This window comes from Oncorhynchus nerka, linkage group LG6 (assembly GCF_034236695.1).
Source record: "Oncorhynchus nerka isolate Pitt River linkage group LG6, Oner_Uvic_2.0, whole genome shotgun sequence".
Lineage (NCBI taxonomy): Eukaryota > Metazoa > Chordata > Actinopteri > Salmoniformes > Salmonidae > Oncorhynchus > Oncorhynchus nerka.
The window spans coordinates 9,792,422-9,810,049 of record NC_088401.1 but is presented as its reverse complement, the minus strand read 5'-3'; the positions used below and the strand labels follow the sequence as shown (position 1 = coordinate 9,810,049).

Here is a 17,628-nt window from a genome sequence, read left to right as displayed (position 1 = left end):
TTCAGCACATGACCACTCCACTGTCTCTACATTCAGCACATGACCCACTGTCTCTACATTCAGCACATGACCACTCCACTGTCTCTACATTCAGCACATGACCACTCCACTGTCTCTACATTCAGCACATGACCACTCCACTGTCTCTACATTCATCACATGACCACTCCACTGTCTCTACATTCAGCACATGACCACTTGCGTGTTTAAGAATACAGCAAATAATAACCCCTGTGACCTGGCTGGTTATATTATAATGACATTATTTTAGTTTCTACTTAGTCAAAAGAAGGTGTAGTAGGAGTTTATTAAGTACTATGACTCTATTACCAATCAAATGTCCAAATATAGCAGATCAAATGGAATAAACTGTAATGTTTTTATTGGAAGGGAAAATGAAATAGTCTATAGGCCTTTTCTTTTTTCTAGGACTATGCAGAATTATAAAAACATATCATTGACTCTATCTAAATAAATACATGTTTTTGTTATTCCCGTTTTATTGATACATTTTCACAAATATTTATTAATGCAATTAATCCTTTAGACTAGTTTATGAACTATTTATCGAGCGTTGGTGCTTATGTTTGATTCACCTTGTGGGATCATATGCATCCGATGCATAGGCTAAATGAGACGCCCAGTAACGTTCTCTAGCAGGTACTGATAGGCTGAAAGAGACCCCAGTAACGTTCTCTAGCAGGTACTGATAGGCTAAAGGAGACGCCCGGTAACGTTCTCTAGCAGGTACTGATAGGCTGAAAGAGACGCCCAGTAACGTTCTCTAGCAGGTACTGATAGGCTGAAAGAGACGCCCAGTAACGTTCTCTAGCAGGTACTGATAGGCTGAAAGAGACGCCCAGTAACGTTCTCTAGCAGGTACTGATAGGCTGAAAGAGACCCCCAGTAACGTTCTCTAGCAGGTACTGATAGGCTGAAAGAGACCCCCAGTAACGTTCTCTAGCAGGTACTGATAGGCTGAAAGAGACCCCCAGTAACGTTCTCTAGCAGGTACTGATATGCTAAAGGAGACGCCCAGTAACGTTCTCTAGCAGGTACTGATAGGCTAAAGGAGACCCCCAGTAACGTTCTCTAGCAGGTACTGATAGGCTGAAAGAGACCCCCAGTAACGTTCTCTAGCAGGTACTGATATGCTAAAGGAGACGCCCAGTAACGTTCTCTAGCAGGTACTGATATGCTAAAGGAGACGCCCAGTAACGTTCTCTAGCAGGTACTGATATGCTAAAGGAGACCCCCAGTAACGTTCTCTAGCAGGTACTGATAGGCTGAAAGAGACCCCCAGTAATGTTCTCTAGCAGGTAGTGATAGGCTGAAAGAGACCCCCAGTAACGTTCTCTAGCAGGTACTGATAGGCTGAAAGAGACCCCCAGTAACGTTCTCTAGCAGGTACTGATATGCTAAAGGAGACCCCCAGTAACGTTCTCTAGCAGGTACTGATATGCTAAAGGAGACGCCCAGTAACGTTCTCTAGCAGGTACTGATAGGCTGAAAGAGACCCCAGTAACGTTCTCTAGCAGGTACTGATAGGCTAAAGGAGACGCCCAGTAACGTTCTCTAGCAGGTACTGATAGGCTAAAGGAGACGCCCAGTAACGTTCTCTAGCAGGTACTGATATGCTAAAGGAGACGCCCAGTAACGTTCTCTAGCAGGTACTGATAGGCTAAAGGAGACGCCCAGTAACGTTCTCTAGCAGGTACTGATATGCTAAAGGAGACGCCCAGTAACGTTCTCTAGCAGGTACTGATAGGCTGAAAGAGACCCCCGGTAACGTTCTCTAGCAGGTACTGATATGCTAAAGGAGACGCCCAGTAACGTTCTCTAGCAGGTACTGATAGGCTAAAGGAGACGCCCAGTAACGTTCTCTAGCAGGTACTGATATGCTAAAGGAGACGCCCAGTAACGTTCTCTAGCAGGTACTGATATGCTAAAGGAGACCCCCAGTAACGTTCTCTAGCAGGTACTGATATGCTAAAGGAGACGCCCAGTAACGTTCTCTAGCAGGTACTGATAGGCTAAAGGAGACCCCCAGTAACGTTCTCTAGCAGGTACTGATAGGCTAAAGGAGACGCCCAGTAACGTTCTCTAGCAGGTACTGATATGCTAAAGGAGACTCCCAGTAACGTTCTCTAGCAGGTACTGATATGCTAAAGGAAACGCCCAGTAACGTTCTCTAGCAGGTACTGATAGGCTGAAAGAGACCCCCAGTAACATTCTCTAGCAGGTACTGATAGGCTGAAAGAGACGCCCAGTAACGTTCTCTAGCAGGTACTGATATGCTAAAGGAGACGCCCAGTAACGTTCTCTAGCAGGTACTGATATGCTAAAGGAGACCCCCAGTAACGTTCTCTAGCAGGTACTGATAGGCTAAAGGAGACCCCCAGTAACGTTCTCTAGCAGGTACTGATATGCTAAAGGAGACGCCCAGTAACGTTCTCTAGCAGGTACTGATATGCTAAAGGAGACGCCCAGTAACGTTCTCTAGGAGGTACTGATAGGCTGAAAGAGACCCCCAGTAACGTTCTCTAGCAGGTACTGATATGCTAAAGGAGACGCCCAGTAACGTTCTCTAGCAGGTACTGATAGGCTGAAAGAGACCCCCAGTAACGTTCTCTAGCAGGTACTGATAGGCTAAAGGAGACCCCCAGTAACGTTCTCTAGCAGGTACTGATAGGCTAAAGGAGACGCCCAGCAACGTTCTCTAGCAGGTACTGATAGGCTGAAAGAGCCACCCGGTAACGTTCTCTAGCAGGTACTTATATGCTAAAGGAGACGCCCAGTAACGTTCTCTAGCAGGTACTGATATGCTAAAGGAGACGCCCAGTAACGTTCTCTAGCAGGTACTGATAGGCTAAAGGAGACGCCCAGTAACGTTCTCTAGCAGGTACTGATATGCTAAAGGAGACCCCCAGTAACGTTCTCTAGCAGGTACTGAAAGGCTAAAGGAGACGTCCAGTAACGTTCTCTAGCAGGTACTGATATGCTAAAGGAGACGCCCAGTAACGTTCTCTAGCAGGTACTGATATGCTAAAGGAGACGCCCAGTAACGTTCTCTAGCAGGTACTGATATGCTAAAGGAGACCCCCAGTAACGTTCTCTAGCAGGTACTGATAGGCTAAAGGAGACGCCCAGTAACGTTCTCTAGCAGGTACTGATATGCTAAAGGAGACGCCCAGTAACGTTCTCTAGCAGGTACTGATAGGCTGAAAGAGACCCCCAGTAACGTTCCCTAGCAGGTACTGATATGCTAAAGGAGACGCCCAGTAACGTTCTCTAGCAGGTACTGATATGCTAAAGGAGACCCCCAGTAACGTTCTCTAGCAGGTACTGATATGCTAAAGGAGACGCCCGGTAACGTTCTCTAGCAGGTACTGATAGGCTAAAGGAGACCCCCAGTAACGTTCTCTAGCAGGTACTGATAGGCTGAAAGAGACCCCCAGTAACGTTCTCTAGCAGGTACTGATAGGCTAAAGGAGACGCCCAGTAACGTTCTCCAGCAGGTACTGATATGCTAAAGGAGACGCCCAGTAACGTTCTCTAGCAGGTACTGATATGCTAAAGGAGACGCCCAGTAACGTTCTCTAGCAGGTACTGATAGGCTGAAAGAGACCCCCAGTAACGTTCTCTAGCAGGTACTGATAGGCTAAAGGAGACGCCCAGTAACGTTCCCTAGCAGGTACTGATATGCTAAAGGAGACGCCCAGTAACGTTCTCTAGCAGGTACTGATAGGCTGAAAGAGACCCCCAGTAACGTTCTCTAGCAGGTACTGATAGGCTAAAGGAGACGCCCAGTAACGTTCCCTAGCAGGTACTGATATGCTAAAGGAGACGCCCAGTAACGTTCTCTAGCAGGTACTGATAGGCTAAAGGAGACGCCCAGTAACGTTCTCTAGCAGGTACTGATATGCTAAAGGAGACGCCCAGTAACGTTCTCTAGCAGGTACTGATAGGCTGAAAGAGACCCCCAGTAACGTTCTCTAGCAGGTACTGATATGCTAAAGGAGACGCCCAGTAACGTTCTCTAGCAGGTACTGATAGGCTAAAGGAGACGCCCAGTAACGTTCTCTAGCAGGTACTGATAGGCTGAAAGAGACCCCCGGTAACGTTCTCTAGCAGGTACTGATAGGCTGAAAGAGCCACCCGGTAACGTTCTCTAGCAGGTACTGATATGCTAAAGGAGACGCCCAGTAACGTTCTCTAGCAGGTACTGATAGGCTGAAAGAGACCCCCGGTAACGTTCTCTAGCAGGTACTGATAGGCTGAAAGAGCCACCCGGTAACGTTCTCTAGCAGGTACTGATAGGCTGAAAGAGACCCCCAGTAACCTTCTCTAGCAGGTACTGATAGGCTGAAAGAGACCCCCAGTAACGTTCTCTAGCAGGTACTGATATGCTAAAGGAGACGCCCAGTAACGTTCTCTAGCAGGTACTGATAGGCTAAAGGAGACCCCAGTAACGTTCTCTAGCAGGTACTGATATGCTAAAGGAGACCCCCAGTAACGTTCTCTAGCAGGTACTGATATGCTAAAGGAGACGCCCAGTAACGTTCTCTAGCAGGTACTGATATGCTAAAGGAGACCCCAGTAACGTTCTCTAGCAGGTACTGATATGCTAAAGGAGACGCCCAGTAACGTTCTCTAGCAGGTACTGATATGCTAAAGGAGACCCCCAGTAACGTTCTCTAGCAGGTACTGATAGGCTGAAAGAGACCCCCAGTAACGTTCTCTAGCAGGTACTGATAGGCTAAAGGAGACGCCCAGTAACGTTCTCTAGCAGGTACTGATAGGCTAAAGGAGACCCCCAATAACGTTCTCTAGCAGGTACTGATATGCTAAAGGAGACGCCCAGTAACATTCTCTAGCAGGTACTGATATGCTAAAGGAGACGCCCAGTAACGTTCTCTAGCAGGTACTGATAGGCTAAAGGAGACGCCCAGTAACGTTCTCTAGCAGGTACTGATAGGCTGAAAGAGACCCCCAGTAACGTTCTCTAGCAGGTACTGATATGCTAAAGGAGACGCCCAGTAACGTTCTCTAGCAGGTACTGATAGGCTGAAAGAGACCCCCAGTAACGTTCTCTAGCAGGTACTGATAGGCTAAAGGAGACCCCAGTAACTTTCTCTAGCAGGTACTGATATGCTAAAGGAGACGCCCAGTAACGTTCTCTAGCAGGTACTGATAGGCTAAAGGAGACCCCAGTAACGTTCTCTAGCAGGTACTGATATGCTAAAGGAGACGCCCAGTAACGTTCTCTAGCAGGTACTGATAGGCTGAAAGAGACCCCCAGTAACGTTCTCTAGCAGGTACTGATATGCTAAAGGAGACGCCCAGTAATGTTCTCTAGCAGGTACTGATATGCTAAAGGAGACCCCCAGTAACGTTCTCTAGCAGGTACTGATATGCTAAAGGAGACGCCCAGTAACGTTCTCTAGCAGGTACTGATAGGCTAAAGGAGACCCCCAGTAACGTTCTCTAGCAGGTACTGATATGCTAAAGGAGACGCCCAGTAACGTTCTCTAGCAGGTACTGATAGGCTAAAGGAGACCCCCAGTAACGTTCTCTAGCAGGTACTGATATGCTAAAGGAGACGCCCAGTAACGTTCTCTAGCAGGTACTGATATGCTAAAGGAGACGCCCAGTAACGTTCTCTAGCAGGTACTGATAGGCTAAAGGAGACGCCCAGTAACGTTCTCTAGCAGGTACTGATATGCTAAAGGAGACGCCCAGTAACGTTCTCTAGCAGGTACTGATAGGCTAAAGGAGACCCCCAGTAACGTTCTCTAGCAGGTACTGATATGCTAAAGGAGACGCCCAGTAACGTTCTCTAGCAGGTACTGATATGCTAAAGGAGACGCCCAGTAACGTTCTCTAGCAGGTACTGATAGGCTAAAGGAGACGCCCAGTAACGTTCTCTAGCAGGTACTGATATGCTAAAGGAGACGCCCAGTAACGTTCTCTAGCAGGTACTGATATGCTAAAGGAGACCCCAGTAACGTTCTCTAGCAGGTACTGATATGCTAAAGGAGACGCCCAGTAACGTTCTCTAGCAGGTACTGATAGGCTGAAAGAGACCCCCAGTAACGTTCTCTAGCAGGTACTGATATGCTAAAGGAGACGCCCAGTAACGTTCTCTAGCAGGTACTGATAGGCTGAAAGAGACCCCCAGTAACGTTCTCTAGCAGGTACTGATATGCTAAAGGAGACGCCCAGTAACGCGTTCTCTCTAGCAGGTACTGATAGGCTAAAGGAGACGCCCAGTAACGTTCTCTAGCAGGTACTGATAGGCTAAAGGAGACGCCCAGTAACGTTCTCTAGCAGGTACTGATATGCTAAAGGAGACGCCCAGTAACGTTCTCTAGCAGGTACTGATAGGCTGAAAGAGACCCCCAGTAACGTTCTCTAGCAGGTACTGATATGCTAAAGGAGACGCCCAGTAACGTTCTCTAGCAGGTACTGATAGGCTAAAGGAGACGCCCAGTAACGTTCTCTAGCAGGTACTGATAGGCTAAAGGAGACGCCCAGTAACGTTCTCTAGCAGGTACTGATATGCTAAAGGAGACCCCAGTAACGTTCTCTAGCAGGTACTGATATGCTAAAGGAGACGCCCAGTAACGTTCTCTAGCAGGTACTGATAGGCTGAAAGAGACCCCCAGTAACGTTCTCTAGCAGGTACTGATATGCTAAAGGAGACCCCAGTAACGTTCTCTAGCAGGTACTGATATGCTAAAGGAGACGCCCAGTAACGTTCTCTAGCAGGTACTGATAGGCTGAAAGAGACCCCAGTAACGTTCTCTAGCAGGTACTGATATGCTAAAGGAGACGCCCAGTAACGTTCTCTAGCAGGTACTGATAGGCTAAAGGAGACGCCCAGTAACGTTCTCTAGCAGGTACTGATAGGCTGAAAGAGACCCCCAGTAACGTTCTCTAGCAGGTACTGATATGCTAAAGGAGACGCCCAGTAACGTTCTCTAGCAGGTACTGATAGGCTGAAAGAGACCCCCAGTAACGTTCTCTAGCAGGTACTGATATGCTAAAGGAGACGCCCAGTAACGTTCTCTAGCAGGTACTGATAGGCTGAAAGAGACGCCCAGTAACGTTCTCTAGCAGGTACTGATAGGCTAAAGGAGACGCCCAGTAACGTTCTCTAGCAGGTACTGATAGGCTGAAAGAGACACCCAGTAACGTTCTCTAGCAGGTACTGATATGCTGAACGAGCCACCCGGTAATGTTCTCTAGCAGGTACTGATAGGCTGAAAGGCCAGGTGTGGTGTTGAAGAGAAATAGAATAATTGTGTACAATAGCTCTGGATCAAACTCCTGTTTCAACCCAAAGACTTTGGGCTGTGTCCCAAATGGCTATTCCCTGTAAGTTCTGGTCAAAAGAAGTGCACTAGATTGGGAATAGGGTGCGATTTGGGACAAGGCCGCCTCTAGGACCCATTTCTTTTTCCCACAAGCACTTTTGGAGGAAATGTTCTTTGTTTTGTTGTATGCATTATTTACTATATTATCGAGCCACTGTTCCACACGGAGCCAAGGTCAATCTCAGCAGGCGAGAAGCTACCCATGGTTGTCATTTAGTCTCTCACTGCAACGCCCCAAGACTAATTACTGAATGCTGCCATGTGTGTTGCTGAGCCTTAGGGAGCCAATCAGCAATCCCACACACACACACTGGAGGTTACACATGCACACACTTTTATTTCAGAACTTCTGTTTTATTGTGCTTTTGATGAGAAAGTGCCCGAGGGAAAAATAACTACTTGTCCTGGTAGAGTAGGAAGAAAATGCAACCTCGCTCTCGACACACACCTACACGCACCTACACGCACCTACACGCACCTACATGCACGTACACACACCTACACACACCTACACACACCTACACACACCTACACACACCTACAAACACCTACACACACCTACACACACCTACACATACCTACACACACCTACACACACCAACACACATCTACTAACACCTACACACACCTACACACACCAACACACACCTACACACACCTACACATACCTACACACACCTACACACACCTACAAGCACCTACAAGCACCTACAAGCACCTACACACACCTACAAACACCTACACACACCTACACATACCTACACACACCTACACATACCTACACGCACCTACACACACCTACACACACCTACAAGCACCTACACACACCTACACACACCTACAAGCACCTACACACACCTACACATACCTACACATACCTACACACACCTACACATACCTACACGCACCTACACACACCTACACACACCTACAAGCACCTACACACACCTACACACACCTACAAGCACCTACACACACCTACACACCTACAGACACCTACACACACCTACAAACACCTACACATACCTACACACACCTACAAGCACCTACACACACCTACACACACCTACAACCACCTACACACACCTACACACACCTACAAACACCTACACATACCTACACACAACTACAAACACCTACACATACCTACACACACCTACAAGCACCTACACACACCTACACACACCTACAAGCACCTACACACACCTACACACCTACACACACCTACAAACACCTACACACACCTACACATACCTACACACACCTACACACACCTACACACACCTACACACACCTAAACACACCTACACACACCTACACACACCTACACATACCTACACGCACCTACACACACCTACACACACCAACACACATCTACAAACACCTACAAACACCTACACACACCTACACACACCTACACATACCTACACACACCTACACACACCTACACACACCTACACATACATACACACACCTACACACACCTACACATACCTACACACACCTACACACACCTACACACACCTTTTGTCCCATTCAGATCAATGACGCTCAGAAACTTATGTGACTGACAAACCATGGTGACACTTTACACTGTCTGACTGGGACAGGAGTTATACCCCTCAAAACTGTATGACTGGGACAGGAGTTATACCCCTCAATACTGACTGACTGGGACAGGAGTTATACCCCTCAATACTGACTGACTGTCTGAATGGGTGGGACAGGAGTTATACCCCTCAATACTGACTGACTGGGACAGGAGTTATACCCCTCAATACTGTCTGACTGACTGTCTGACTGGGACAGGAGTTATACCGCTCAATACTGACTGACTGTCTGAATGGGACAGGAGTTATACCCCTCAATACTGACTGACTGGGACAGGAGTTATACCCCTCAATACTGTCTGACTGGGACAGGAGTTATACCCCTCAATACTGACTGACTGGGACAGGAGTTATACCCCTCAATACTGTCTGACTAGGACAGGAGTTATACCCCTCAATACTGTCTGACTGGGACAGGAGTTATACCCCTCAATACTGACTGACTGGGACAGGAGTTATACCCCTCAATACTGTCTGACTGGGACAGGAGTTATACCCCTCAATACTGACTGACTGGGAAAGGAGTTATACCCCTCAATACTGACTGACTGGGACAGGAGTTATACCCCTCAATACTGACTGACTGGGACAGGAGTTGTACCCCTCAATACTGACTGTCTGAATGGGACAGGAGTTATACCCCTCAATACTGACTGTCTGAATGGGACAGGAGTTATACCCCTCAATACTGACTGTCTGAATGGGACAGGAGTTATACCCCTCAATACTGACTGACTGGGACAGGAGTTATACCCCTCAATACTGACTGACTGGGACAGGAGTTATACCCCTCAAAACTGACTGACTGGGACAGGAGTTATACCCCTCAATACTGACTGACTGGGACAGGAGTTATACCCCTCAATACTGACTGACGGGGACAGGAGTTATACCCCTCAATACTGTCTGACTGACTGACTGGGACAGGAGTTATACCCCTCAATACTGAATGACTGGGACAGGAGTTATACCCCTCAATACTGTCTGACTGGGACAGGAGTTATACCCCTCAATACTGTCTGACTGGGACAGGAGTTATACCCCTCAATACTGACTGACTGGGACAGGAGTTATACCCCTCAATACTGACTGACTGTCTGAATGGGTGGGACAGGAGTTATACCCCTCAATACTGACTGACTGGGACAGGAGTTATACCCCTCAATACTGTCTGACTTACTGTCTGACTGGGACAGGAGTTATACCGCTCAATACTGACTGACTGTCTGAATGGGACAGGAGTTATACCCCTCAATACTGACTGACTGGGACAGGAGTTATACCCCTCAATACTGTCTGACTGGGACAGGAGTTATACCCCTCAATACTGACTGACTGGGACAGGAGTTATACCCCTCAATACTGTCTGACTAGGACAGGAGTTATACCCCTCAATACTGTCTGACTGGGACAGGAGTTATACCCCTCAATACTGACTGACTGGGACAGGAGTTATACCCCTCAATACTGACTGACTGGGACAGGAGTTATACCCCTCAATACTGACTGACTGTCTGAATGGGTGGGACAGGAGTTATACCCCTCAATACTGACTGACTGGGACAGGAGTTATACCCCTCAATACTGTCTGACTGACTGTCTGACTGGGACAAGAGTTATACCGCTCAATACTGACTGACTGTCTGAATGGGACAGGAGTTATACCCCTCAATACTGACTGACTGGGACAGGAGTTATACCCCTCAATACTGTCTGACTGGGACAGGAGTTATACCCCTCAATACTGACTGACTGGGACAGGAGTTATACCCCTCAATACTGTCTGACTAGGACAGGAGTTATACCCCTCAATACTGTCTGACTGGGACAGGAGTTATACCCCTCAATACTGACTGACTGGGACAGGAGTTATACCCCTCAATACTGTCTGACTGGGACAGGAGTTATACCCCTCAATACTGACTGACTGGGAAAGGAGTTATACCCCTCAATACTGACTGACTGGGACAGGAGTTATACCCCTCAATACTGACTGACTGGGACAGGAGTTGTACCCCTCAATACTGACTGTCTGAATGGGACAGGAGATACCCCTCAATACTGACTGTCTGAATGGGACAGGAGTTATACCCCTCAATACTGACTGTCTGAATGGGACAGGAGTTATACCCCTCAATACTGACTGACTGGGACAGGAGTTATACCCCTCAATACTGACTGACTGGGACAGGAGTTATACCCCTCAATACTGACTGACTGGGACAGGAGTTATACCCCTCAATACTGACTGACTGGGACAGGAGTTATACCCCTCAATACTGACTGACGGGGACAGGAGTTATACCCCTCAATACTGTCTGACTGACTGACTGGGACAGGAGTTATACCCCTCAATACTGAATGACTGGGACAGGAGTTATACCCCTCAATACTGTCTGACTGGGACAGGAGTTATACCCCTCAATACTGTCTGACTGGGACAGGAGTTATACCCCTCAATACTGACTGACTGGGACAGGAGTTATACCCCTCAATACTGACTGACTGTCTGAATGGGTGGGACAGGAGTTATACCCCTCAATACTGACTGACTGGGACAGGAGTTATACCCCTCAATACTGTCTGACTTACTGTCTGACTGGGACAGGAGTTATACCGCTCAATACTGACTGACTGTCTGAATGGGACAGGAGTTATACCCCTCAATACTGACTGACTGGGACAGGAGTTATACCCCTCAATACTGTCTGACTGGGACAGGAGTTATACCCCTCAATACTGACTGACTGGGACAGGAGTTATACCCCTCAATACTGTCTGACTAGGACAGGAGTTATACCCCTCAATACTGTCTGACTGGGACAGGAGTTATACCCCTCAATACTGACTGACTGGGACAGGAGTTATACCCCTCAATACTGACTGACTGGGACAGGAGTTATACCCCTCAATACTGACCGACTGGGACAGGAGTTGTACCCCTCAATACTGACTGTCTGAATGGGACAGGAGTTATACCCCTCAATACTGACTGACTGGGACAGGAGTTATACCCCTCAATACTGACTGACTGGGACAGGAGTTATACCCCTCAATACTGACTGACTGGGACAGGAGTTATACCCCTCAATACTGACTGACTGGGACAGGAGTTATACCCCTCAATACTGACTGACTGGGACAGGAGTTATACCCCTCAATACTGACTGACGGGGACAGGAGTTATACCCCTCAATACTGTCTGACTGACTGACTGGGACAGGAGTTATACCCCTCAATACTGACTGACTGTCTGACTGGGACAGGAGTTATACCCCTCAATACTGACTGACTGTCTGACTGGGACAGGAGTTATACCACTCAATACTGACTGACTGAGACAGGAGTTATACCCCTCAATACTGACTGACTGTCTGACTGAGACAGGAGTTGTACCACTTGTCGTGTCTTTGGCTATGCCGGATTAAGTGATATGACATGCTATTCTATAAAATCCTTTCTCTGTCATTAATATTACCTGATTGAGCTAATCATGTAAATGTAATTAACTTGAAAGTCGGTTCACCACAAAATAATATTTATAGAGCTGTTATCTTCCGAATAAACTTTTAAAGACCTGGTAATCTTTTATATCAATAGCAGTCAATATTAATCGTCACCTTATTTCAGTTTCATCTGAAAGTTGTAAATTCTTGGTTTTGTTCACGAACCATGGCTAACAAGTTGAATCAGCAATTAAAAATGTGGTTTAATTATTTATTTACTAAATACTAATCACACAGAATTACATATACACATATAATTACATATACACACATAATTACATATACACAGAATGAAACATACCTTGATTACAAATTATGTCATAAAGGAAAACGTTCCTAGTGGAGGGAGCGGATATGACAGCTGGTTACACAAAGAAGAGGGGCTGGGTTCGAGTGAAAGAGCGGGAAGACTGAAGAACAAAGGGAGAAGCTATGCTATCGTAATAAATACAGAATATTATGCATTCTAAATTACCACCCATTTGGAAAAGGAAAATGCAATAAATATTTACTCTGAGCTGCGCTTCAATAGGTTGGTGGTAGATGGATGGCCGTGTTGCCCAACAGAGTCCTTTGTCCTTTGAAGAGTGTCTCTGGTGGTGAACGGGATACGTTGTAGTGTCATCGTTCTGTGGTAGATGGGATACTCTGTCCGTCCTTTCCTAGCCCACGTTTACAGCGCCGCTGCTAACTCAACGGCTAGGACGTATCACTTCTGTAGCGAATAAGAATTCAAAGTTCATACCATTCACAACCAAAGCTCACGCTGAGGTTGGCTTCGTTCATTAGTTATTATCTGAATCCTTCTAACATCGGACCGTCGTCCTAATGTACTCGGAACAGAAGGTTACATTTTCGTCATGGCTTTATATAGTGGACGGAGAGAAGGGTGTGTTTAATAGTTTATAACCAATGTCTCTTCACAGAGGTGGGCCACTGACTGAGCAGAGCCATAACCTTATGAAAACACAAATTTCTAATTTGGAAGCTAAAATTACATTTAATCTTTTCACAAATCATTTTATATCATTTTATAATTGCACAACAATTCCATGTGAATCTGATAACTATAATGTGTAGACTTTCCCAGATACAGTTTAGGTCGTCCTGTCATCAGTCATAATGTCTCAGATGACAACCGAACTGACATCCTATTCATTAAGTACCAACACATATTTTCAACTGGTTCTATTACTGAAATGTTGTTCCTTTCCCCCACTTGTTTGATGTTCCCAGACTCTCTGTTTCCTAAAAGCTATTCAAGAGTCCCTCATGTAGAGTCAAGAGTGAGGGAAGGGAGAAAGGTATTTATGGGGGGGGGTCATAAACCTTACCCACAGGCCAACGTCATGACACACTCAATACTGACTATCTGTCTGACTTGTAGGGACATTAAACAATGTCTATCGGGTGTCTCTCTTTGGACATACTGTATCACTCTAATTATCCATTTCTCTTCTCCTTCCAGGGTCCAGCTGGTTTGAAGGGAGGAGAAGGACCTCAGGGGCCATCAGGCCCCGTGGTAAGTAAACATCTGTCTGTCACCTACCACCACCTGTCTGTCACCTACCACCACCTGTCTGTTGTTAATGTGAAGTATATACAGTACCTGTCTGTTGTTAATGTGAAGTATATACCTGTCTGTTGTTAACGTGAAGTATATACCTGTCTGTTGTTAATGTGAAGGGGATGTTTCGTCAGGTGTCAGAGGGTCTTCAGATATCAGGGTTACTGAGGGGGATGGTTCCATACCACTGTCAATGATAGAAGTACAACACAGTGCGTCAGCCTAAGCTGTTCTTACTGTGTTGTTTTGGTTCTTTTTTGGAGGTAGCCATTAGTCTAGGATCAATATTGTCTCACAGCAGGATGCAATGAAGATCCTTGTCCTAGTAGCCTAGCGGTTAAGAGCGTTGGGCCAGTAACTGAAAGGTCAATGGTTTGAAGAGGAGACAAGGTGAACAATCTGTCAATGTGCCCTTGAGCAAGGCACTTAACCTGTTCCTGTAAGTCTATCTGGATAGAAGAGTCTGCTAAATGCGAGTTCCCAAGTGGCGCAGTGTTCTAAGGTACTGCATCTCAGCACTAGAGGTGTCACTTACAGACCCTGGTTCGATTCCAGGCTGTATCACAACCGTTTGTGATTGGGAGTCCCATAGAGCGGTGCACAGCCCAGCGTCGTCCGGGTTTGGCCGGGGTAGGCCGTCATTGTAATCAAGAATGTGTTCTTAACTGAGTTGCCTAGTTAAATAAAAAATAAATACAAATAAAATATAAAATATTCTGTAATAATGACTCCCACCACTAGAGGGCTGTTTTTTCCCTTGACGAATAGACAGGCAGGATCCCACCTATTTTCAGCGATAACTTCGGGGTCCTGGTTTTCTAATTGCTTGTTTCTAATTAACTTTCTAGGGCCGTGGTTCCGTGGCGGGAACATCAATCAGCGGAAAATGTTCAAGTGCGCCACCTATAGTTGTTGATAAAACTCAAACTTTCATTAAAATGCACATACAATGTACTGAATTAAAGCTACACTCGTTGTGAATCTATCCACCAAGTCAGATTTGTAAAATGCTTTTCGGCAAAAGCATGAGAAGCTATTATCTGATAGCATGTATCCCCCAAAATACAGCAACGTCACCTAACGACAGATTTTGCGATAGCCGGGGCTACTCAAAACGCATAAATAAAATATAAAACATTCATTACCTTTGACGAGCTTCTTTCTTGGCACTCCTAGATGTCCCATAAACATCATTTTGGGTCTTTTTTCGATTAAATCGGTCCATATATAGCCTAGATATCGATCTATGAATACTGTGTGAACAACGGAAAAAAATAGCGTTTTCTAACGTAACGTCATTTTTTTTCATTAAAAAAGTTGCCGATAAACTTTCACAAAACACTTCGAAATACTTTTGTAATGCAACTTTAGGTATTAGTACACGTTAATAAGCGATAAAATTGATCACTAGGCGATGTAAATTCTTTAACTTCACGTCTTGAAATCATGGCCGGATATTGCTCAACCAAAATATCCTGTCGGAGACCGGAGGAAATCGGCTCCCTTGTTTCGGTTTGACCAAGAAACAAAGCCGAAGCAAATGACAAGACTCTAGACATCGTGTGGAAGCTGTAGGTACTGCAACCTCAACCTCATTTAATCCGGTTCACCTTTAACAATTCCTGGAAGTGGCGCATGGATATTTTTTTCCATTTTCAGTGATCAGATTTTCCTGCACTTTTCGATGAAACGCACGTTCTGTTATAGTCACAACCGTGATTGAACCAGTTTTAGAAACGTCTGAGTGTTTTCTATCCACACATACTAATCATATGCATATACTATATTCCTGGCATGAATAGCAGGGCGCTGAAATGTTGCGCGATTTTTTACAACAAGCTGCGACATTTCGCAGCTTCCCTAAGAGGTTTTAAACAAAGCCACTTTAAACAAAGCCACTTTAAACAATGCCACTTTAAACAATGCCACTTTAAACAACGCCACTTTAAACAACACCACTTTAAACAACGCCACTGTAATAATGTTTACATATATTACAGTGCCTTGCAAAAGTACTCATCCCCCTTGGCATTTTTCCTATTTTATTGCCTTACAACCTGTCATTTAACTTGATTTTTATTTGGATTCCATGTAATGGACATACACAAAATAGTCAAAATTGGTGAAGTGAAATAAAAAAAATTACTTGTTTAAAAAATAAAAATAAAAAAATAAACGGAAAACTGGTGCGTGCATATGTACTCACCCATTTGCTATGAAGCCCCTAAATAAAATATGGTGCAACCAATTACTTTCAGAAGTCCACCTGTGTGCAAACTAAGTGTCACATGATCTCAGTATATAGTCACCTTTTCTGAAAGACCCCAGAGTCTGCAACACCACTAATCATGGGGCACCACCAAGCAAGCATCACTATGAAGACCAAGGAGCTCTCCAAACAGGTCAGGGACAAAGTCATGGAGAAGTACAGATCAAGGTTAGGTTATAAAAAAATGGAAAAAATGGAAAGAATATGGCACCACAGCAAACCTGCCAAGAGAAGGTCGCCCACCAAAACTCACAGACCAAAGATAACCCTGAAGGAGCTGCAAAACTCCACAAACGGAGATTGGAATATCTGTCCATAGGACCACTTAAAAAATGAGCAAACATGTTTGGTGTTCGCCAAAAGGCATGTGGGAGACTCCCCAAACATATGAAAGAAGGTACTCTAATCAGATGAGAATAAAATGGAGCTTTTTGGAAAACACTATGTCTGATGCAAAACCAACACATCCCATTACCCCAAGAATACCATCCCCACAGTGAAGCATGGTGGTGGTGTAATGCTTCTCGTTGGTGGAAGGAGAGGAGGACCAAAACGCAGCGTGGTAAGTGTTCGTCATGTTTTAATTGAACAAACTGAACACTACACAAAATAACAACGAAGAGAAAAATAAACAGTTCTGCCAGGTGAACAGACACTAAACAGAAATTAAACACCCACAACCAAAATGAGGAAAACAGGCTACCTAAGTATGATTCTCAATCAGAGACAACGAACGACACCTGCCTCTGATTGAGAACCATACTAGGCCAAACACATAGAAATATGACATAGAAAAAAGAACATAGACTACCCACCCCAACTTATGCCCTGACCAACCTAACACAAAGACATAAAAAATTAACTAAGGTCAGAACGTGACAGGTGGTGGCAGCATCGTGCTGTGGGGATGTTTTTCATTGGCAGGGAAACTGGTCAGAATTGAAGGAATGATGGATGGTGCTAAATACAGGCATGTTCTTGAGGGAAACCTGTTTCAGTCTTCCAGAGATTTGAGACTGGGACAGAGGTTCACCTTCCAGCAGGACAATCACCCTAAGCATACTGCTAAAGCAACACTCGAGTGGTTTAAGGGGAAACATTAAATGTATTGGAATGGCCTAGTCAAAACCCAGACCTCAATCCAATTGAGAATCTGTTTTATGACTTAAATATTGCTGTACATCAGCTGAACCCATCCAACTTGAAGGAGCTGGAGCAGTTTTGCCTTGAAGAATCAGCAAAAACCCAGTAGCTGGATGTGCCAAGCTTATAGAGACATACCCCAAGAGACTTGCAG

At 45.5% G+C, this 17,628-nt stretch overlaps 1 protein-coding gene across 1 annotated transcript in view; it reads left to right on the top strand.

Moving 5' to 3' along the window:
- LOC115131014 (collagen alpha-1(XI) chain-like) overlaps positions 1-17,628 on the top strand; it is a 256,495-nt gene that overhangs the window by 172,292 nt on the left and 66,575 nt on the right. The window contains exon 40 of the mRNA XM_065019254.1: positions 13,964-14,017. Within this exon, the coding sequence (XP_064875326.1) occupies positions 13,964-14,017 (54 nt within the window). The remainder of the gene's footprint in view (positions 1-13,963; positions 14,018-17,628) is intronic.